The sequence below is a fragment of the Enoplosus armatus genome, chromosome 9, assembly GCF_043641665.1.
Source record: "Enoplosus armatus isolate fEnoArm2 chromosome 9, fEnoArm2.hap1, whole genome shotgun sequence".
Classification (NCBI taxonomy): Eukaryota; Metazoa; Chordata; class Actinopteri; order Centrarchiformes; family Enoplosidae; genus Enoplosus; species Enoplosus armatus.
The window spans coordinates 23,432,499-23,455,532 of record NC_092188.1 but is presented as its reverse complement, the minus strand read 5'-3'; the positions used below and the strand labels follow the sequence as shown (position 1 = coordinate 23,455,532).

General features: G+C 46.4%; 1 protein-coding gene across 1 annotated transcript in view; it reads right to left on the bottom strand.

Annotated features, from left to right (window-relative positions):
• The window catches only part of enpp2 (ectonucleotide pyrophosphatase/phosphodiesterase 2), a 23,138-nt gene extending 579 nt beyond the window's left edge, over positions 1-22,559 (bottom strand). Inside the window, exons 1-24 of the mRNA XM_070911616.1 lie at positions 22,542-22,559; positions 21,632-21,737; positions 18,815-18,970; positions 16,904-17,029; positions 16,164-16,224; positions 15,800-15,897; positions 15,576-15,655; positions 14,471-14,590; positions 14,314-14,369; positions 10,705-10,770; positions 10,520-10,592; positions 10,302-10,410; positions 9,799-9,924; positions 8,866-8,897; positions 8,586-8,713; positions 6,443-6,518; positions 6,130-6,217; positions 5,830-5,999; positions 2,879-2,924; positions 2,463-2,602; positions 1,400-1,535; positions 966-1,043; positions 685-817; positions 219-372 (exon numbers count right to left, since the gene is read on the bottom strand). Of these exons, the coding sequence (XP_070767717.1) occupies positions 219-372; positions 685-817; positions 966-1,043; positions 1,400-1,535; positions 2,463-2,602; positions 2,879-2,924; positions 5,830-5,999; positions 6,130-6,217; positions 6,443-6,518; positions 8,586-8,713; positions 8,866-8,897; positions 9,799-9,924; positions 10,302-10,410; positions 10,520-10,592; positions 10,705-10,770; positions 14,314-14,369; positions 14,471-14,590; positions 15,576-15,655; positions 15,800-15,897; positions 16,164-16,224; positions 16,904-17,029; positions 18,815-18,970; positions 21,632-21,737; positions 22,542-22,559 (2,376 nt within the window). The remainder of the gene's footprint in view (positions 1-218; positions 373-684; positions 818-965; positions 1,044-1,399; positions 1,536-2,462; positions 2,603-2,878; positions 2,925-5,829; positions 6,000-6,129; positions 6,218-6,442; positions 6,519-8,585; positions 8,714-8,865; positions 8,898-9,798; positions 9,925-10,301; positions 10,411-10,519; positions 10,593-10,704; positions 10,771-14,313; positions 14,370-14,470; positions 14,591-15,575; positions 15,656-15,799; positions 15,898-16,163; positions 16,225-16,903; positions 17,030-18,814; positions 18,971-21,631; positions 21,738-22,541) is intronic.
• Between the last annotated feature and the right edge of the window lie 475 nt (positions 22,560-23,034).

Genomic DNA, 23,034 nt, shown 5'->3' with positions numbered 1-23,034 from the left:
AACATGTACCAAAACCTGTCCTCACTGACTGTATCTGGCAACCCAGAGCTGGAGACGCTGCGCAGAAGTGGTCCTTTGAGGCTTCTCATTTACAGCTTGCACTTCCTGTACATTTAATGGTTTCGAATACGTGATTTCGTATCCAAGAGGCCACACACTGTGCGTGGATCTGGCCTCCAGAAACGAGATGACGCGCTGAAAGGTGTGGCGGTCCTTACGTTGCAGGTCTCATCGTTGCTGGGTCTGTGCGGCAGGATGAAGGCGGCACTGCTGAGCGGGCCGCTGCACGAGTCTGCAGCCTGCGTGAAGTCTAAGCAGCTGGTCAGGACCACAAAGTAGTGCGTGGGGATGGGCGTCGTCCCGCTTACATACCTGCAATTTTAGGTCAAACGGAAGAATCAACAAACGGTTCCCCTTCGCCAGGATTCACTTTGTTCTGTCTGTTTCTTCTACAAAGCATTATCTTCATAAATCAACCATTCTGCTTCATCTGGGGGAATGATATGGTGACATGTTCATTTCATGGTAATGATCTTACCACATAAAGCATGTGACACTGGAAAATTCAATAGTTAAGTTTGAAATTATTTTATCCCTGGAGAAAATATAAAACCACAAACCACAACGTCCATGCGCGTTTGTAGCTGCGTTGAGGCAGAACCAGAAGTGTAAAGTGTTACTTACTGTTTTATCTTCTCAGCTGTGTCCCTGACGCCATCATAGTTGTAGTCAAATATGGGTCCGATGAGCACGTTCACCCCGTTTCTCTCGGTGGCGTATTTCTTCACCAGTGCTCTCTGGAAGTAGCCCCAAACTCCTGAGAGGTAGACGAGAGCGGGGACAAAGAGACAAACGGGGAGGGACGTGAGAGTAGAAGGTGGCGGAGATGGGGCGGGAGTCGGGGAAAAGCACTACATGCAAGTCATCCAGCCCTTGAAGGACGTTCTGATCGCCGACTGACTTACTTTTGAATGCAGGATACATGGGAACGGTGTTGGTGATGAGGACAGCGTCGTATTTTTTGTCTGTGGTTGAGGACAATTCTGTCAAAAAAACAAACAAACACAATCAGAAAGTAGTTCAGGTGCAGTAAAGAGTAAGAGAGTAAAATGCTATTATAGCTAAAAGGCATATTAGAATATGAAGTATGAAATATGAAAATTAAAAAAATTAAAAGAACTTTCTGGCATGTGGCGTATGAGTACTGATAATAATATGGGACAACAAAAAGACTTGATTATTTCTTCAATCAATGAACGCATGTTTTATTTTTCTCCACGCATTGAGCATTTAGAATGTCAAAAAAACAAAAAACAACCCAAAAGTTGTGAATGACGTTTAATAAGCTACAAAATATGTATTTGATTTGATTTTGTTTAAGCTGCGGTGGCAAACGTACGTGGTGGGTACAGGAAGGCGTAGGAGATCTGTTTGTCTGCCCTGTAGTTGGCGCAGGACTGACTGTAGGCTGGAGGGACTCTGGTGTCAGGTCTCACACAGTTGGACAGAGCTTCAGGCAGCGGAGACACTTCTACCTGGGGGACCACACACACACACACACAGAGACAGACACACAGGACATCCAGTCAGACCAGAGCAATCGTCTGGAGAAGGGAAGAAGTTCAACTCTCCTTCTGCCAGCAGAGGGCGCCCGAAGCACAGAGAGAGTGTAAAACTACACAATGTTTCATATATTTAACCTAGCACCCATTGGTCACAAATCTTATTGAACATGAATAATATTACCTTTAATAGTCGCGTGGACGTGTCGATTGCAACTTAAGACCACAGCTGTTACATGGTTAGGATATGTCAGTAAGACATTTTTATTAAAGCTACAGTAACAGCAGTATATTACTGAATTACATTTTTGACCATTTCATGTCGCTAACAACATCTAATTGAAGGGCTCCTTTGAAACAACAAACAAAAAAGCTGTCTGTCTGTGAGCGCCCGCCCCCTTTGTATTTAGCCTTTTAAAAAAACTGGACCAGGCCTGGACCTTTTGTAGGTTCACTCACAACCAAAAAAAAAAAAGGTCACATTTTTTTTTTAAAGGAGCCCTTCAATTAGATATTGCTCGTGACGCGCAATACGTAACTTCGGCCAAAATTATAATTCCACAACACTGCCTCCTGTGGCTTTAAATAATGCCAAATAATGAGTGTGGTCACTGTGGTATTTTGGGAAGTTTAAACATATTCTGCGATCATTCCTTAGAAATTGTCATAGCCGCGTATCGAACCCCCCCCCAGTCACACTTACACTTGCACTTTGAGAACCACTTTTCAAAAATCTTCCGGCCACGAACGCGGAAATGCAATGTTCAAGAGGTAAAGCGAGGTTTTCCCGCCCCGCCTCGAGACTCAGACGTTTGCTGAACTCCATCTGGCCATTTGCTGACAGTTTAGGGTGCACAGGTAAACACTCGCAGTAAGTAACCAATCGGGGGTGGACAGTACCTGTCTGCTGACAGTGTACGACGTCCAGAGAGGCATAGAGAGAGCCTCGCTGTAGCCGCTGATGTAGTCGCTGTGGTGGAGGATGGAGTATTTGGTGCGGAAAAGAACAGCAGGTCGGCCGTACGGCAGGTTCCTGCTGTCTGAGGGAGGAGGGGGAGCACAGAGGAGATGTAACAGAAGACATGCACCAGAACGCGTTTGCACGGAAGTGAACGAACAAACAACCATCCAACGACAATGCATCATGTATGTACAGCTAGATTTTAACATGGCAGCATGGCTCCAAATGGTTTTGTCCATTTCCAAAAGCGCTGCGAGCAAGAGGACTCCTAGGGTGATTCCGTTATTCATCCCCTCAACACAGCACAGAAGACACATTATTCATGGCATTTTCAGTAGCATCATGAAAGACTGACCATCAATAGCTTGCCTCAGTCGCTGGTTTAGCTCCTCCACTTTGTTCTGTAAGAGACAGAGCCAGAGTGACTCCAGGTTATAGCCTCGTACAAGGGTCACTTTCAAACCTCTCTGGCCCCTACTTTTTACACGCAACTGCAAAAAGATCGGAGATTGAAACAATCTCTTGCCAGAGATCTACATGGGAATCACAAACACAGCATAGACAAAAAAAAAAAAAGGGACACACTGCAGAGGAGGGCTGGGTCTAACTCACATCCAGTCCAATCAAATTCAGGAGGCAGATCGCGTGAACACACGCTGACAATGACCGAGAAAGGTTGCCAAATGTGATCGGAAAAAAACGCGATGGAAAGGGAGATTGCCCTCCCGTTGGCAAACGGACGGCAGATTTCGTTGAAACGAATTGACGGACTTGAAGGTGAATTGACTCCAGCAAAGAGGCAACAGGGTTATTTCAGCTGAACAGAGGACACAACAAAGGAATCGGGTATAGAGCGTTGCAGGGATGATGTTTTTTTTTTTGTAGGCCAAACCCGGAAGTTAGCGGTCGCCCTGGTTCCCCCGCGACAAGAAGCCAATGGGAATTGTTTTTCCAACGGGATTTTGGGTTATTGCGGAAAATAAGCTCCTGTGGCTAATCTTCACCAATGAACACCACTTTAATGATTTTTGGAAGCGTAAATGGAATCGTCAGAAGCAAAAAGCTAACGCTAAAGGCTATAAAAGGAACTACACAGCGGCCGCATTACTTCGACATTTCACCACCGCTAAGCTTCACTTTTAAGAGAATATAGACAGATATAGATATATAAACAGATAGATACAGAGCATGAACACAACGAGGCTGTAAAGGCCGACTGGTGAGTAGATGACTTTACGACGTTAACCTCTGTAGTCTCATTTAGCCGCTTGTTAGCAACCGCCCTTTTTAAAGACACGTTAAAAGCTTCAAAATTCACGAGTGGGGTATCGACTGACGTGTTTTATGTCGTAAAACAAAACGTGGAAATCTCTTATTTCAGGCGTCTCACCAAAAACCCATTCCGAAAACCCCACTGACTTCCAGACGACGGGACCGGAAGTGTAAAATTTGCCAACTCACTTCCGGGTTTTAGGACTCATCCCTGCAGCGCCCTATTTAGATACATATTTACAAATGAAACAGGATGACTGGCCCATGCAGATGATTCTTTTTACAGGTCTGCTGTGTAAAAAAAAGAAAAAAAAAAAAAAAAAAAAGGTTTAACTGAATGCGAAAGCAAAACAGAACATTTCAAATAAACGTCCTAACATCTGTATTCGAAGGCCCTTCAGTCCACTCGCTGCTGTGCTGTCTCCCTGATGCTGGGAACAAACGGTGGCCGCAAGCTGATCTGGACCCTGGACCCTGGTCTGGGGTCAAATCACAGATTTTCTTGTCAGATTGACTTGTGCAAGTCCTCTTTTTGCACCACAACTGAGGGGTTTAAAGGAGAGCCACTTCATTTTCTCATGAAAAATAAATACTTAAGAATATATATATATATATTGATATATATATATACAAGTCTATGTTTGGTTGGCATCATAATGGTTCCTTGTGATGGACTGAATTACAGATCCGATCGAGACAGTTTCACCTCAAAGTGAAAATTAGAGCTTCGTCATTTGTCCCCAAGCACCGCGGACACGAGCTCAGGAACGTCTCAAGCATTTGAAGATTTTCACGTTCCAGCTTAGCGAGCTTACGCCTCACGGGTCCCGAATGTTCCTGAATACTTCTACTTCTTAGAGACGTTGAAAATAAAAAAAAAAGAATAATAATTTAACAAAAAATAATGACGGGAAAAGACAGTAATGACAGCCACACAATGTAAAAACATATCACATGAGCAAGTGATCCTCATTTCCAGCTTTCTCATCTCATCTCATCTCAATCCGGGCTTTGCACTGGATGGAGAGATGATCTTAGCTCCTTATAGCTCCCTCATATTTGTGATATATTAGAAAATACCAATTCAGGGAGTTTCAGGGATCCCAGATGGAAATGAGCTTTTAGCTACATCTACCTGGTGCAATGAATGCGTTGTCCCTGTTCAAGAAACACTGACACTACAAGAACACAGGGAGACTGAGCAGTGCTTCATTTCGTGCCAGCAACCGAACTTCAGAACAGCAGAAACTGCCTGGTTGCATAGGCTCAAAAAGTTGCCCACGCGTCATTATCGTCTCATTCAATTATACATTGATACATTATTTCGTTTCCGGAGATTGGCTTGTTCATCGGCTTCCGTCAAAGTGCTGCGTAGCAGACGCATACCAAAAACCATGTGTCACCAAATAGCTCCTGGGCTCCACGCCAACAATTTATCATTTAACATTTATCACATTGTCCTCACTACGAGGACTGACCCATGTCCTAAATCAGGCTGAGTCGATGAAATCTTGAAAGTGTGAGGCTTAAAGAGCGTCAGACTTAAGACGTCTTTATAGGCCACCAGGGCGCCTCAGTTTGGGTAATAATTTCAATAAATTCTTGTTTTCTCAGACCAAGTTTGGCTAAACTCTGTGCTTGTTTAAGTCTCATCCTCAGACTAGACCAGGTTTCTTAGGCCGTAATGTCACAGCATTGCTAGAACTCCATGAAAGTTAGATCCAAGTTGTGCTGAACTGGAATTATCCTTTAGGCTCATAACATTCACTACCTGCCATCCTTATCACACAACAACTACTTATCGCGCAGCTTTACAGACGCTAAAATTTGCAAGATTACAACTTTTGATTACACGCCCAACCTCATTTCCATGTGTAAGCGTGGAGCACCACGGCCGGCGTTTTTGGTTTCACTGCGCTCATCACTAATCTAAGCGAGCCGACAGACGAGCCGATCTCCTGAAAACCAGTATTCCTCTCAGCAGTCCTTCCAGGGGGCTGGGCCCGGGTCTGCCACTGAGTCATCATGGCTGACCTTGTCTTCGCAGCTGCAGCCCAGGTCATCTGCCCCCGCGGGAACAAGACCAGAGGCCGCTGGCCTGGAAAGCTCCTCCGGCATGGTGGGTCTGTAGGGGGGGCTTCTCAGCAGGTGGTTCAGACTGCCGTGGGTTCCGTTATTGGGAGCTGGTTTCAGGCCCAGGAGATCTGAAAGTCAGAGAGATCAGTTTCACGTCGGTTATAAGAATAAGAGGCAGCAGCCGCACATAAAACACCATTTCACACGCACGTGAACTCACGCCCAACGCACACGAAGGCAGACAAAAACACGCCTTACCGCACATGACATTATAAAGCTCGATGTTTTCAAAGGCTGGAACTTTAGTCTTGAATTTAAACGTAGGCCCATACCCCAAGAAAATAGTCTGTGAACGAAATGTCAGCATGTCAATTGATTTGTCACAAAAAAACAGCACTTTCAGAATTCATAATTGTCCAACGCCTGTGGTATTGTGGCTATTAAAACCATTGAGTTTCAATAATGGGGAATAGAATTGTGTGTAAAATCACGGTAGAATCTGCGTTGCTGCACGTGACATTAAAAGCCAGCGAGATGACTTCTTCGTGCCGCTGTAGATTGACGAGAGTACCTGCATGCTGGTGATCTTGTTGTCGTATCCGTGGTCACCAGAGAAGCCGCAGTGCCTCTTCCCCTCAGGAACTTTCCTGTGACGAAACAGCACATGACTCATAGATCGGTGTTGACCCGAGAGATTGCGCATACGAAGGACAGATATGCAGCAGGCGTGCGACATTTCTTAAGACCTCATCTTTCAAAGTAAGACCTGCAATCCACTGTGAAATATATGCTATAACCAGCCGATACAGTGTGTGTTCTGATAGTGGTCCGACCTAAGTGGACAAATCCTTCATGAAGCTTTTACATGCTAAGCACCTGGTGTCAAGAGGCGTTTCCCTTTTTCCTGCAAATAAATAAATAAATAAATAAATAAATAAATCGACAAATCCAGCAGTGTGATACATAGAACCAGAACTTGGTGGGCTACGTGCAGTGGACCAGAGCCGAGCCTACCTGCTAAGGCTATCTATGGAAGAAAAAGAAATATGTTTAATATGGATGATCACTTGGAACAAAACCTGGCTGTAATGCTCAGAACATTGTTTCAGATGACCCAGGAGACTTACAAGCAGTTACAAGCTAAAATATTGCACACCGCACCGACCAATTTTACACAACTGGATCCAGTGGTCCGCTCGACCCTGGACAGGTACAGCTGGGATAGGCTGGGTATAGCTAATGAATGTGGTCAAATCTAGACCTCAGGGGATCGATGAACCAACGGTTCGGGGTCAAAACTATGTGTGTGTGTGTGTGTGTCTTACATTTAGGGAGAAAATGTGCCCGTCAAAATAAAGCGCCTTCCAAGTTGTTATTCGGCCTCTCAGTGCCCGCACGTGTTTCTGAACACAATGGAAATCTAGGGCTCAAAGGTGACGGCAAAAGAGGAGGAAGACGAGGGAGACACAGTACAAAAACAATATTCTGTTTTGACATGTGGCACTCGCACAAAGTCCACAAACAAATCGCTGAGGGTTACATCATCCTCGGAGGTGTCAAATGCCCGGATGGTTTAGAAAGACCTGAGGCAGTGCGCCACGAGGTCCACGCAGGTTTCAGTGGGTTAAACTGTGGTATTGAATACAGTACCACGGAACGGCAGTTGCAGTATTCACCTACTTCAGCCGTCAGCCCGGGAAAACCACTCCTTCACACCACTCAGGCCACAGTCCTCTAATTGAAAAACAGCCACTTTTTCCACTTTAAAGTGTCCTTTAAAACACTACTTCCAGTTATACACCTTAATGTGTGTGTGTGTGTGTGTGTGTCTGTGTGTAGTAGGGTTGAAGCCACAAGCATGTTAAAAATGTAAATGACTAGCTGACGACGGGGAAGTGATACAAACTCAGTGTTTCATTTGGTGTGAACAGTTAGTTGGTTTGGGATTTATGCACATTAACTAATGTGTGTGTACCTGCATGTGTGTGTGAGAGAGAGAGAGAGAGAGAGAGAGAGAGAGAGAGAGAGAGAGAGAGAGAGTGTAAACGCTCCGACACTCTGCTCAAAGCTCCGGTGCCAGCGATTAGCCCGTCTGTCTATTGGAGCTGCACAGAAACCTCAAAGATCTCTTTCATTGAGCAGCCCTGCACGTGTGTGTGTGTGTGTGTGTGTGTGTGTGTGTGTGTGTGTGTGTGTGCGCTCCTATGGCTCACCAACCAAAACAGCACGACAGCTCCCAGCAAGGAGGCTGTTACTGACATGAACATGTACACACACACACACACACACACGGTTAGCCGAGGCGGTGTGTTTTCCTATTCAGTCCTGATGACCTCATGGTTTAACGCAGTGAGACTTTTCACTGCTCTGCATCAAAGGCCTGTCAGACTTGGTTTTCAGCGGCTGCACGTTTGAAAAAGATTGTTTTTGGGGGGGGGGGGGGGGGGGGGGGGGGTGTTTACATGAGTGTGGCTGGCTCGGGGTCAGCACATCTTAAACCTCTCAGCACTGCGTGCGTTAATGGCGCGACGTTGACGTGAAATGTGCTTCTAAGTAAAGCAAGATGTGGAAAGATGTGGACAGTGTGCCAGATAGAATACTGCAGATCAATCAGCCTATTTAGTCCAGTTGTGTAGTTTAGCTGGCTGTGTAAGTCATATATACACATATATATATATATATATATATATACTGTTGTAGTGGTGGCAGTGTACCTGGCAACGTGCCACTTCCTCTCCACCAGCAGGTGAATCTCTTCGATGCGACGGTTGTTGGCGTAGTGCAGTCTCTTCGGCAGGTGCTGCTTCAAGTACGGCTTGAAGTGCTGGTCTGCCTTCTTACACTGGAACAAAGACACAGTCCTTGGTAGAGGCCATAAGGCAGCACTGCACCTTTCACCCTCTTTGTGCTACAGCGGTGTAATTCAATTCTCCGTTCCAACAGTTCACACGTCTCAGAAGTTCTCATATTTTTTCATGCAAGCCTAATACTTACTGTTAGATTTGCAACAACAGCCTTGGGGTCGTCTGAAAAAAGAAATGAACAATCAGGTCAGAGCAGCTGAAACTGTGGCGAAGCATTTTTTTTTTTACAAATAAGTAACTGCTTACTGTCGGACAAACTAGAATATTACCGCCCGCGCTTGTATGCCTCCGCCAAACCAGTCAAGTTGCAGTTTACATGCATGTGACTGTCCAGACTGGTATAATACATGTGGTGAATTCTTGGAAGGAACTGAATAAAGTCTACGTTAGCCTACATTTTGTTTCCACCTGGCATTTTGTAGATGCGAAGCCTCTCCACGAGCTGTGCGTGAAACTCACTCACGTGGTGAAGTGAACGGCCGAATTCAGGCAGCAAGTCACTGTTCACTCGTTGTGTCGTCCCAGTCAGCACGTGTGTGAAATCTGGAATCGCCCAATTCATTCTTAGATTGCGGCTAAAAGCCTGTTTGGAGCTCACAGTGACCTTTGACCTTTGAGTCAAAAGTGTCACCTGCTCAGTGTCCGACATTTTGGGGTAAAAAAAAAAAGTCATCACTTCATCGCTGAATCCCATTAAATCCGTGCGTGTTAAAATGTTGTCATAGTTACCGCATCAATTATTTGTGTGTGTGGTGGCCAAAAAGAAAAAGTTTGTCAAGGTCATTTTGAGGTCACAGTGACTTTTGAGTCTTAAGTGTCACTCATTAATTCGCCCTCCGACCAACTGTGAAATACGGCCAAAAACATGTTTTGTAGGTCACGGCGACCTTTGACCTTTGACCGCTAAATTCCAACCCTTTGAGTCCAAGTGGGCGCTGTGTGCCAAATCTGAAGTGTCTAAGTAGGGCAAATGAGTGCAGAAGAAATAAGGGGGGGGGGGGGGGGGCAAAGAAATGAAATTCAACATCATGGTCTTTTCCCTTGGCCTCTCCCTCTCTCTCACATTTCGGGCTGTTGGGGTGTCTCGAGCGTATTCGGCCTAAAGAGCCGGGGACGAGGACGATGTCATCAACGCTGGCCATGTAGTTACTGAGGAACTCGGTGCGATCACAGTGGGCCTCCTCCATACCTGGGGACGCACAGGAGAGAGCGGTCAAAGGTGAAACCTACGAAGCAAACGGGGGGGGGGGATGCCGCTTGGCCGACTTCCATGTGCAACTGGGAGCAAGGTCGTGGCGTAAGGTGCTCTTCCAGCACATCAATTTTATCTGTTGCATGCAACTATACAAGGCACAATCAGGGTGGAATGCAGTCCCTGCTAGTCCCTTCAGAAAGAGTTTCAAAAGAATAACAATGATAATATATGTGCATGATCTTAGGCAGTGACTTCATTTAGGACCCTAGTGGCCAGAGAAAAGGCCGTCACCCGGGTGATCGGGATCCTTAATGGCTCTCCTAGTGTGTGTGTGTGTGTGTGTTTGCGCGCGTGTGTGTGTGTGTCTGTACCATGATCCCCCACCAGGATGACGTTGACGCAGCGATGCAGTCTCATCTGTTTAAGCCCGTCCATCAGCTGGCCTACGACCCTATCGATCACCCTCAGAGGGTTGTTCAGCTGCAGGGAGACAAAAGTCCACTGAGTGTGTGTTTTGACGCACACACACACACACACACACACACACACACACACACACACACAGAGATGCAGAAACACAGGGACTCACTTCTGCGCTCATGGGCCCCATTTTGTGTCCGTACGTGTCCGGCTGCTCAGAGTGCATGGCGTATACGTAGGGCCTGAAACGAGAATACGAGTCACAGCGGAGACGTGTTTTTGTGGGGGGGATGAAAGACAAATGCGACAAAAACAAAAATAAATAAATAAAAATAAAGGAAAAATTGATCTCACCTCTCCCCTTCTGGGAGGTGGAGCCACTGCAGCATGGTCAGTATCCGCCTCTCCAATGGGATGGTACTGGAAAAAACACAATGAAGGGAGCCATTTGAGGAAAACCTGGAAGCAGACTCCGATTGTGGCACCCTGCTGCCTCCTTGAGGCATTAACGCATTAAACTCCAAAGTGTACCTCTCAAACTCTCATGGGGTCTCATAAAAGATGAGGGTTTTGGAGTAGAACAACATTAAAAGGCCTCTCTCGCTGTTTAAAGTGTCTGACAGTCAAAGGCCGCCTGTGTACAGTGATGAGGCCACCAACCAAGCTGCTGGCTGTCATACAGTCTACAGCTGTCAACCATCAAGCCCAGGACCGAGGCCCTGACTGAGGCTTAACATATGAGGCTGTGTGTTGGCTGGTGGTGGTGGTGGTGGTGGGGGGGGCGCTGCGTTAACAATTGACAGCAGGCTTCTCGCCCCATGTTCTGTGTTTCAACACAATGTTCCCTCCTCCCGCTGTCTGTTTTTATATACTCTCCTTTCTTTCTTCTTCTTCTCTCTTCTTTGTTCTCCGCTTGTGTTTGGGGGGGGTGGGACCTCCCAGAAAGCTTCAGACCTTCAACCAGTCAGCCAGCCCTTTAGCAACAATCCCTGGTCCCCATTAACCATGCCAATCCCGCAGTGTCGTGTGCAGTGTGCAGCATGCAGCGTGTCTGTTCTCTTTCTCCGCATCTTCTCCTTCTCCCTCACGCACCTCTGTCAATGCCAAGGCCCCCCCCCCCCCCCCCACACCCCCCCAGTGGTTCTGTGGAGCGGTGCGTCTGTGACCCCGCTTCACAGACGAACCCCGCAAAGTGTAAACAGGCCCATTTGCACAAATTGCTGCAAAAACAGCCCGGCGCTGAGATCTGCCTCCGCGCTCCGTCAAAGCCTTGTCTGTGCTGATAAATGTGGGCTCCTTTGTGTTCCACGGGCTGCTATAGAGCTCAGAGCAGCAACATGAACGGGCATGCCCCGCAGACTTTTACACTCCCTGAATTATCTATGACCATGAGACTTAAACTCTGGGGAGTTTCCTTTGCTTTGAGAACAATGCCACATGGGCTCAGGTGGCACTACATCAGGTCTGGGCAATGCGACCAGGTTCCAAGTGACCTGCAGTGCGGTTCTATTATTCGGGAGGTCGTAAACGACTCATGGTTGCAAAGCCTCCAATACCAATGAGAGGTCCCAGTGCTCGTTTTTTTTTTTTTTTTGTCGGTTTACGAACGTGTTCTCAACTGGTACCAGAGCAGATAACAAACAGCGCATTCAGCATATTAAACAAGCTACATCTGACTCCCTGTCAGTTTTGTTTACAAGTCACTTGTCGGGCAACATGGCCAAACATAAAAAACGCCAAAGTCCCGAACAGCTTTAGACCAAAGAAAACACAGCTTAGAAGTACTGTACTGTAACGTCTGAACCAAGACCTCTCACTTTCACTTCACATGCCTGACCCTAACCCCCCACATCTACAGTGCATCCGGAAAGTATTCACGGCGCTTCACTTTTTCCACATTTTGTTATGTTACACCCTTATTCCAAAATGGATTAAATTAATTTTTTTCCTCAAAATTCTACACACAACACCCCATAATGACAATGTGAAAAAAGGTTTTTTGAAATTTTTGCAAATTTATTAAAAATAAAAAACTAAGAAATCACATGTACATAAGTATTCACAGCCTTTGCCATGAAGCTCAAAATTGAGCTCAGGTGCATCCTGTTTCCACTGATCATCCTTGAGATGTTTCTGCAGCTTAATTGGAGTCCACCTGTGGTAAATTCAGTTGATTGGACATGATTTGGAAAGGCACACACCTGTCTATATAAGGTCCCACAGTTGACAGTGCATGTCAGAGCACAAACCAAGCATGAAGTCAAAGGAATTGTCTGTAGACCTCCGAGACAGGATTGTCTCGAGGCACAAATCTGGGGAAGGTTACAGAAAAATTTCTGCTGCTTTGAAGGTCCCAATGAGCACAGTGGCCTCCATCATCCGTAAGTGGAAGAAGTTCGGAACCACCAGGACTCTTCCTAGAGCTGGCCGGCCATCTAAACTGAGTAATCGGGGGAGAAGGGCCTTAGTCAGGGAGGTGACCAAGAACCCGATGGTCACTCTGTCAGAGCTCCAGAGTTCCTCTGTGGAGAGAGGAGAACCTTCCAGAAGGACAACCATCTCTGCAGCAATCCACCAATCAGGCCTGTATGGTAGAGTGGCCAGACGGAAGCCACTCCTTAGTAAAAGGCACATAGCAGCCCGCCTGGAGTTTGCCAAAAGGCACCTGAAGGACTCTCAGACCATGAGAAACAAAATTCTCTGGTCTGATGAGACAAAGATTGAACTCTTTGGTGTGAATGCCAGGCGTCACGTTTGGAGGAAACCAGGCACCGCTCATCACCAGGCCAATACCATCCCTACAGTGAAGCATGGTGGTGGCAGCATCATGCTGTGGGGATGTTTTTCAGCGGCAGGAACTGGGAGACTAGTCAGGATAGAGGGAAAGATGAATGCAGCAAAGTACAGAGACATCCTGGATGAAAACCTGCTCCAGAGCGCTCTTGACCTCAGACTGGGGCGACGGTTTATCTTTCAGCAGGACAACGACCCTAAGCACACAGCCAAGATATCAAAGGAGTGGCTTCAGGACAACTCTGTGAATGTCCTTGAGTGGCCCAGCCAGAGCCCAGACTTGAATCCGATTGAACATCTCTGGAGAGATCTGAAAATGGCTGTGCACCGACGCTTCCCATCCAACCTGATGGAGCTTGAGAGGTGCTGCAAAGAGGAATGGGTGAAACTGCCCAAAGATAGGTGTGCCAAGCTTGTGGCATCATATTCAAAAAGACTTGAGGCTGTAATTGCTGCCAAAGGTGCATCAACAAAGTATTGAGCAAAGGCTGTGAATACTTATGTACATGTGATTTCTCAGGTTTTTTATTTTTAATAAATTTGCAAAAATCTCAAAAAAACTTTTTTCACGTTGTCATTATGGGGTGTTGTGTGTAGAATTTTGAGGAAAAAAATGAATTTAATCCATTTTGGTATAAGGCTGCAACATAACAAAATGTGGAAAAAGTGAAGCGCTGTGAATACTTTCCGGATGCACTGTACGTTGCACATGAACACATTTCACTTTACTGTGGCTCTGCTTTGGGAGTTAGATGCTGCCGTGGGATAAAAGACTACCCTCACCCCTTTTCTGAACCCCTCCACCGAAAAAAAAGTCAGGTTCAGGGGACCATGCGTAAATGGAAATGCAAGTTTGACATAGACATAGAGGTTCAGGATGTTGGACATATCTTTGGGGTGTGATGAAGAAAGCGCTGTGTGAAGCGGTCTGCGTGCGAGCGTCTCGTCTCCGATTCTAAATTTTTTCGGTAGAAACAAATTGGACATTCTCATGCATTACTGGGGACATATGCAGCCAAAGCATTAATAAAGGAAAAGTAACGCGACACGACTATTAAGAAGAAAAGGAAGACGTCCGATGCATATGCAGACCACCAACGAGCTGCACTGAAAGAACAAGGCTGGGACGTTTAGTTTTTTTAGTGGCTGAAAAGTAAAAAGTGGACTTACACAGGCCAGAAGAAGGTGGCAGCCTTCACTCCCTGTTTGAGCGCTGTGATCCAGATCTAGGAGACAAACGGAGCGGCCTCGTTATTTAATAGTTTGGTAGGATATCTACAGAATCTACTCACATAGAAAAACAAAAGAACGTCCTCGTCGGCCTTACCGGCTGCCCCCCCCACCAGCGATGGTTGAGTTTCTCTCTGCTCCTCAGGGTGAAGGTGGCATCGAACACGGGGTCGTACATGGAGTTGCCGATGATCCCGTGGGACTCTGGGTAGAGGCCCTGAGAGAGATTCAGACGGAGATTGCGCCGTTTTGTCACTTAACCCAGGCGTGATCAGGGGTTCAAGCGGGCGACCTCCATCCAAAGTGCCCGCTTCGAACCCTAACCCGTGTTTACATTTGCAACCTTTAAAATGCTTCATCAAGCTTTATTGTGGTTTTGACAGTAAAAAAAAAAAAAGAAAAGCATCCGATTTGTACATGTTTTTGCGTGTTTTTGTTTTGGGGGGGGGGGGGGTCCAGCTGATAGAGTGTGCCAAAGTGGGGGGAAAAAAATAATTGTCAGGTCATACAGGTGATGTTGTGCTGAAGACAAAGATACCAAACACTGGCATGTAAGTGAGTGGTGTATAAAGTGCACCAGTGAAATATATATATACACACACACATATATATATATACACATATACACATTGTTATTGTATATATTTTTTACTTTGAATTTTCACTTAAATATTTTATTTTTTAAAGCTTATATTTGTACATACTTCTCATTTCTAAATGTATGCTACTTTTCTACTCTTGAATGGGAGCACCTGTAACTTGTGTAATTTCCCTCCGGGGATCAATAAAGTATTTCTGATTCTAATTCTGATTCTCGGGGCAAAATCAAAAGTACTCAAAAACAGCCAAAATTAGCCTCTAAGGGTAACCGTGCTTTCTCTGTATTCCTTACCAAAACATTTAAAGACCCTAACCCTTTTGTACAATTTCCCCCCCAGGGATCAATAAAGTATTTCTGATTCTGATTCTGGCTCGACTGCATTTAACCGACAGCTACAGTTTCAGCTTAAAGCGAATGTTGGCATGCTGTGCTCGCTTACGTCACCGCGACGGCTCAGTGGAACCATGACGGCGTTTCGGCGCACACTGCGTTGACTGCGTATCGCAACTGTGCTGCAACTGTGGAGCACCCGCTTTGGAGCTACAGCTGGGGTCCACCATTTTCAATTTTCAAGCTCATTACTGTTGGGCTCTTGCCATACCGTAGCCAGCGAGTAGAGGTTGGGGAAGGTTTTGGAGGGGTAGACAGGCCTCATGTACGGAGCGTGGGTTCCACATGTTCCTGAAAAGGAGAGCAGGGGGCAAAGGAAATTCAGAGACACCTACAAATAGCATCCAATCGGTTGTCAAGTGGCGCTCATGCCTCCACAAGTCACCACGTCAACGCAATCTTCAAATGTCATAACTTTCCCGGTCCAGGTCTTACTCAGTTTCTCGATGTTGGGTATGACAGTGTTTCCTCTCTTCACGTAAGAAGCTCTAAATCCGTCCACTGACAGCATGATGAGCGGTGGGCGCACAAACCTGCACGCGCACACACACACACACACAGAGACACACACACACACACACACACACACCAGAGGAAGACAAATGCTGTTATATGAAATCAAACTCGATCAGCCTAAAACGTGGAAATGAGTTCCGCATTCATGCACTTCCGGTTGCCTCCTCAATGGCTTTTTGGTTAGATGCTTGAAATAATACCCTCTAGTCTGCCTTAACGGCCTTGTTGTGTTTATACTCTACGTCTATCTGTCTGTACACATACTGCTCGGATGTAAACGTACCCGGCAGGACATTCGGCCGCCTTGATCTCCTCACACTCATCTTGCAGCCATGAAGTGTCTCCTGAGAGGACAGGATCAGAGGAGGGAGGTGAGAGAGAGAGAGAGAGAGACACAAACGTATTGTATCATAGTATTTTTGCATCATAGAAAGGAAACAAATGTCATATATTATGAAAGATGGTGCTTGCAAGCCAAGGACAAGACAGCGTTTTTGCTCATATTTGTAATTGAAGAACAATCACCATAGCATTTGGCATCTAAACTGACCGGCGTTGATAGCTGGTTGCCTGTTTTTTTTTTTAAGCGGGTCAAAGTGACAGCTCGCTAAGCTAATTTGCGCTAGCCGTCTAGCCGCCTGCAGACTGAAGCCGAGGCGGTTTCGCGAGGAGACGGATCAACTCAAGAGTCACTCTGCGGCAGGAACCTGGGTCCATTCACTTGACTCGATTCTTTCGTCCCCGAGTCACCCAGGTAAATATTAGGCCAATTTTCCACCAGCCACATATCTTGACAATGAACTGTCGGTGAATTAAAAGTTAAAACTGAAACAAAAATTGTGTTTCTTGACTATATTTGTTCATATAATTATATTATAATACCATTATCACTATCATTTAACTGTTTTTGTCGGGGGGGGGAAAAAAAACTTCTGTTAGCAGAAGTTAGCCTGTTTTCCTTGGTGGATTTTATTTTTTTGTGCAGGAAAATGGATCTCGCTTGTACATTTTAAAGTTGCAAACCTTTACACAGCGTCTTGTAGTTGGTGCAACAGTCTCCTCTGGCCAGACAGTCGTCAGAGCAGTGGCAGGCGTGTTGTTCATTTCGAGCCTCCCCACACCGATCTTTACTGCACTCGTAGCCTCCCTCTGCGTACAGGAACGGAGGGGGAAGTTTAGTTCACAGAAGAGCAAGCAGGGAATAAAAACTGCCAACTCCAATGCCGTGATATACGCACTGCTAATCTGATAAATTAGTGCTGAAAACCGCACGCAGAAAGCTGATACGTTAATGTAACAGTGGTTTGGCTGCATACTTTGCAACTGAGCACTCAGCAGTTCCAGGCGAGCACTGACAGAATCGCAGAATGTATTCCCGCCAAATTCTCAAGATGGGAACACCAGAGGAGAGCGTAGGATTCGACCCCCCCCCCCCGAGTACAACCATAAAAACAAGTATATCATCGGTTTCAGGCGCAGGGAGCGTTACGGTGGTGAGGCAGTTGTGAGCCAAAGACCACCAGGCTGAAGGAGAGAACATAAAATCAGACCACCAACACTGGAAGTAGTGGGGTGTGTGTGTGTGTGTGTGTGTGTGTGTGTGTGTGTGTGTTGACAGACCAACAGAGACCGCATGATCAGGGAGAAATAGCGACAAACAATAAGAAACCTGTTCAGGCCCACAACAAGTCCACGGCTCACTTCCAGCTCGTGCAACTAAACAGCACAGCTGGCCAATCAGGCCTTAGAAATAATACCCAGGGCCATTTGCAAGTCTTGATTAAAACTCACGCGTTTAAGAAATGTCTGCAGGTTTGAACCGACTGGAGCAAAGTCATTTCCGAGACAAAATGGGGCAGAAATTGAAATTTAGATGTAAAAAAAAATAAAAATAAATGATAATAATAATAATTAAAAAAATGAATCAGGGTCTGGCTAAATGGTAACATACTTAGCAACGCAGCAACATGCAAGTGGCAGTACCGCATTGTATAAAAACCCCATTATATTTATTGCTGCTGGGTAGCCTATAGCACTGCAACACATTTTATGGGCTCATCATACGTTTCGTATGTAAATGGAGAGGAGGAAAAACACAGTATTAAGTGGAGTGGAGCAGAAGTAGAAAGCCTCAGCCATTACTCTTTACAGCTGCAGACCAGACACACACACACGCTTCCACTTCGTAGTACAAACTGAGGGTCTGTGTCTGTGTGTGTGTGTGTGTGTGTGTGTGTGTGTGTGTTGTGTTTTGGCTGAGCCAGAAAGACACAATGTGCGGCGGCTCAACGAGGAACAGGGAACACGTTGGCAGATGAAGACATTTTACAGGTCAGGTGCGAGGCATGCTCAAGGTGGCATCAGATGGAAATACCTCAAAAAAAGTTGTGTTTTTTTTGTTCCCCCCCCCCCCCCATTTACAGAATTGTTCCAATGGTCATGGACGTATCTGTATCTGACAAAGACTTTCTGAAAAAACGTGGAGGTGATACTGTAAATAAAGGGCATCCCCCAGACACAGCAAGAGTCGCGGCAACGCGTGACAAGTCGCATTGCGCAGCTGGTTTCCCGTTTTTATTGGAAAACTGTTGACCACCTGGTGGATATTAAAAGGATTTCCTCCAGATTGACGACAAAAAAATAATCTGAAAATGTTTTATTTGGCCTGCCTCCAACCTGACCTGAGTGTCCCTGTCCTCTGATACCAAACCCACTGCCAAGAATCTGGGAGTCTGTTTTTTTGGGGGGTGGGAGGGGTTTGAAATCCCAGCAAAAATGTAAAAAATTTCCTTTTCCAGTTTTCCCCTCTCGGTTCAGAATATCTCTAAAATGACACAGTGCAAGTGAATTTAAATCATGCTGCTTTTCTTGTTTAATTACACAGATATGGCTCACAATGGAAGACAGGCAGCAGGGGGGAGGACGATCGAGTACCTTTCCGGAGGCAGAGCTGATCAAAGTCAGAGCAGCAGCCGTTGTAGGTCTTACACAGGTTGTCACAGCGGCAATTTGGCGGCTCCGACTCGACCAGCTCAAAACACCTGCTCCTGCAGGAGCCTGAGGTCGGCATGTACTGAGGCGCAGAGCGAGCTGAGGACCAAAGAAACAGAGATTCAGTGGGCGTTCAGGAAACTGCACTTTTTGCACCATTTGCGCTTTCCTGCCGCGGCGTGAAGCGGCTCTGCGCGGCGTTGCCGCACACCTGAAAACCGAACTTCCCATCATCAGTCAGTCAATTGCCCCAGTGCACCACCCGCCCCCAGCTTTGCGCTTCGCCTCGCATTGGCTGTGAGCGGAGCGGTGTCCGTATCAAACAGGAGCTTTAATTTGTCCGTTGGTCTGCTCCTGCCCAGGAGTCAATTTCGCAGTTTTGCCTCAACATGCAAGCGAGACACAGCGCTGATGGGAGGTGCAGATGAGTAAAACACAAAGACATCGTAAAGAAACACTGGAATGAAGCTTTTTTTTTTTGTTTCCTGTCCAGCATGCACCATGCCAGCACCCTGAATCGGAGGCAGCGAAATGGAATTCAGCCATCATTCGTTTCATTCTTTTGTTTTACACCTGCGCTTTTCCTGCTGTGGCGTGTCAAAATGGCCTCTGTGACTCTGAGTCTTACCAACGTACCTATTCTGTCACTGTTTCACCTTTACCAAGCTTTTTTATTGGTTTATTAAGGATGAACATTTATTCCTTTATTAACAGTTAACTACACTTTTTGCAGCTAGCAGATCCAAAGCGTTTATAAATACGTTATTATGCACTTATTAACAGTTAACTACACTTTTTGCAGCTAGCAGATCCAAAGCGTTTATAAATACGTTATTATGCACTTATTAACAGTTAACTACACTTTTTGCAGCTAGCAGATCCAAAGCGTTTATAAATACGTTATTATGCACTTATTAACAGTTAACTATACTTTTTGCAGCTCCCCCATCTGGAAGCCTTTAGAGCCGGTAATTAGCATAGTTAACTGTTAATAAGTGCATAATTACCTGTTTTTCCAAATTCCAGAGAAGGCCGCAACCTGTCGCCTGTCGCTGTGACAATCTACGGCGAAGCAACCCTCTGCCTTCTTTTGCCGACAGGGTTAGAGAGAAAGAGAAAATGAGCTGCAATGCTCTCTCAATATTGACTCAAGAGGGAGAGGGAGAGAGAGAGAGAGAGAGAGAGAGAGAGAGCAACACAAACACACTCTCTCTCCTCCTCCAAAAAAAAACAAACAAAAAAACCCACACAGGCTGCCCAATCCCGACCTCGCAGGGTCACAGGGATCCGTTGTAACCCCCCCCCCCCCTTCCACCACATACTCTCTCTCCGCGCCTCGCTCATTTCGCATGCGCTGGCTGGCAGACACTTCATATAGCAAAATAAGCCAGTATATAAACGGAGCAGGAGAAATTCCTCCGGAGTGGCAGTTGCTGGGGTGGAAAGTTGCTTTGTCGCCTAATTGGCGCGTTGTCTATGTTTGGAGGGGTGATCTTGGTGATGGGGGCGGGGCGTGTCACTCTGGTTGATGTTGGGGTGACTGTTTGCACTTGATACTCACACAGGGCTCTGCTCTAAAAAAAAAAAAAAAAAAAATCTCAAAAGCTGTTTTCTGCATGTGTCTTGGACCTGGAGCGTAGCTTTAGGCATGTCCTCCCTACACTGTGGCCAAGATACATTAAAGCCGGTCCAAAATACACTTCACGTGGCCTGTGCCGAGACACTTTGGCAACTAAATTCAAGTGTGTCACTTTTTCTCGGGTTCGCTTTACTGAAGACACTTGTGTTGCTCACGTGTGCCGAACGCAGCTCCGGGCAACGTTCATGTACGCTCAACACACCTTTGCATTGTTCTCATCCATTTAACAGCAGGAAACCGCGACTAACAGTTATTGTGGTCGTTGACGGACCGCTCGATGAGTCTTTGAGCACAAAGAAGAAGAGAAAAAAAAAAAAGAGTCAGAAAATAGTGAAAAAATGTCCATCACGACTTCTCAGAGGCCAATGAGACGCCTTCAAATTCGCTCCTTCTGTCCAACAAACAGTCAAAAGCAAAAAGATAAGCGGCTCATTGGCTTGAACGTGCCGGCACTGGTGTGTTGTCATGGCGGCTGATCTACTGCTACCAGAGGACACTTCCATCGCAGCACAAAAGGAGCGCATGCCGAGACGCCACATCTTCTCTGAACCACAGCATAAAAAGAGCTACATTCCATAAAGAACTGAATATTCTATAATGTAAAGCTGCAACAATTAGTCATATGTATAATGTTGCAACGTCTGATATGCATCTTAAACGGTGCCAAAGCTTCAAATAATGAGATAAACGTATGCAAAAGTTTTTTTTTTTCTACTTTTGCGCCGAGCTGACGTCAGATAGGGACGGATTTCCTTATATGGTCATCTGCTCCGGGCACAGCAGGGACGGCGCGCCCGCCCGCTCAGTTAGTCGGCGGTCACTTTAAAGCTGTCCGACCATCAGGAAGATGTACGATAGGCTTTCGGGAAGTTGGCCAATCGGAAGAAAGTGGGCTTTTAGGGAGGTGGTGGTGGTGGTAGTGGGGGGGTCTTAAAGAGACAGGAGCTCAAACGGCTTGTTTCAGACAGAGGGTGAACTCAGGGGCTGCTTAAAGGGCCAGTATAAGGACCTTAACGGTACACGCTCCACCAGGTGAGCTGCTACAGGGCGGGGCAGCTCGGGGTCAAGCAGTGTGAAGATGTCGTCTCATCTTTCACCAGCAGCAAGAGGGGCGTACTCACACTCAGTCCTGGCTGACGTCCCGTCCTCACCTGAGCGTCTGGGCCGGTCGTAGACGAATCCCGAACACACGCCGGCGGCACACAGGGCTGACCAGATCCAAACAAACTGAGACGACAACGCAGCTGACATTAGAATAGTACTTTTCTATAATTGCTGGCATAGTCTTATCATAAAGGTCATGAGGTCTATTCTCCATTAGAGAGTCAACACAGGGAGGGGGGAGGGGGGGGGCAGAGAAACAACAGCCACTTGTTAGATGGTATACACTTTTTCATTATTCTTATGCAAAGCCTGTCAGGTCTTCCTGGCTATTTGTAGGTATTGTTGCAGGTTCTTTGTATTTTCTATCAGCTTTTTGTCTTTCTAGCCTGCAGTTTGCAATATAATAATATTATATCAAAGTAATGTAAAAAAAAAAAAAGGAGCTGAGCCTCCTCTAGTGCACTGGCTGGCTCCAAAAAAAAAAGAGAATTCTTAAGTTCACATTTGAAGAAGTTTACTGGAATTGGTCCGACACGGTTGCCGCGCTGACGGCGTTTTGTCCCGACGACCTGCCGGGACTGCCGCGGCGCCTGGTTCAAAGTGAATAGGGACCACCCGCGTCCGCATGACAATCGCCCTCGACGGGCTTGACGACTTTGTTCGCCACTTGGAAGTGACACACGGATTTACAATTGTTCTGCAAATGCATGGCAGCAGGAAGGGAAGAGGGGAAAGGGGGGGGGGGGGGTTGCTCGGGAAAAGAAAGGTAAGAACATGGCGAAAATGTCCTTTCGGTCACTTTGAATAACGCGAACTACCAAAAAAAAAAAAACACAAACGGTTAAATGCGTAATTGCGCGCGGATTTTACGCACAGCGGTGCGTATTATTCTGGAGGCGAATAGATCCAGCCGGGCTCTTACCGTACCAGTTTCTGCAGCGACATGTTCCTCCGTCGGCCTGAGCGCAGTCCTGTGCTGTAGGTCGGAGAGTGAGTGATGCTGACTCCGACTCCGACACCGAGGGACCACCGGAGGGGAGGACAGTTTGAAGAGAACTGACGAGAGAAGGGCGGTAGGTGGAGAGGACCGGATTCTTATTGGCGTTTGGAGGAGGAGGAGGATAACGACGTCGAGACAAAGTGCAAGAGATCTCTCAAGGTGGAGCTCATTCAAGAGCGTTTTCACCTGTGGAGAGGGGTTAGGGGTGACACAAGGGGGGCCAAATCCGGTCCACCAGCCAGCGGGGGCCTTTCAGCAGATACGTCTGTATGCCCTCTCCGTGTTCATCAGGGGGTTTCTCCGGGTCCTCCGGTTTCCTTCCCACAATTCCAAGACTGTCTAGGTTTAGATGGATTGGAGACCAACTAATCTTTCCGCGAGGACTGATAAACTTGTGTTAAAAAATAAAGAAATGTGTTT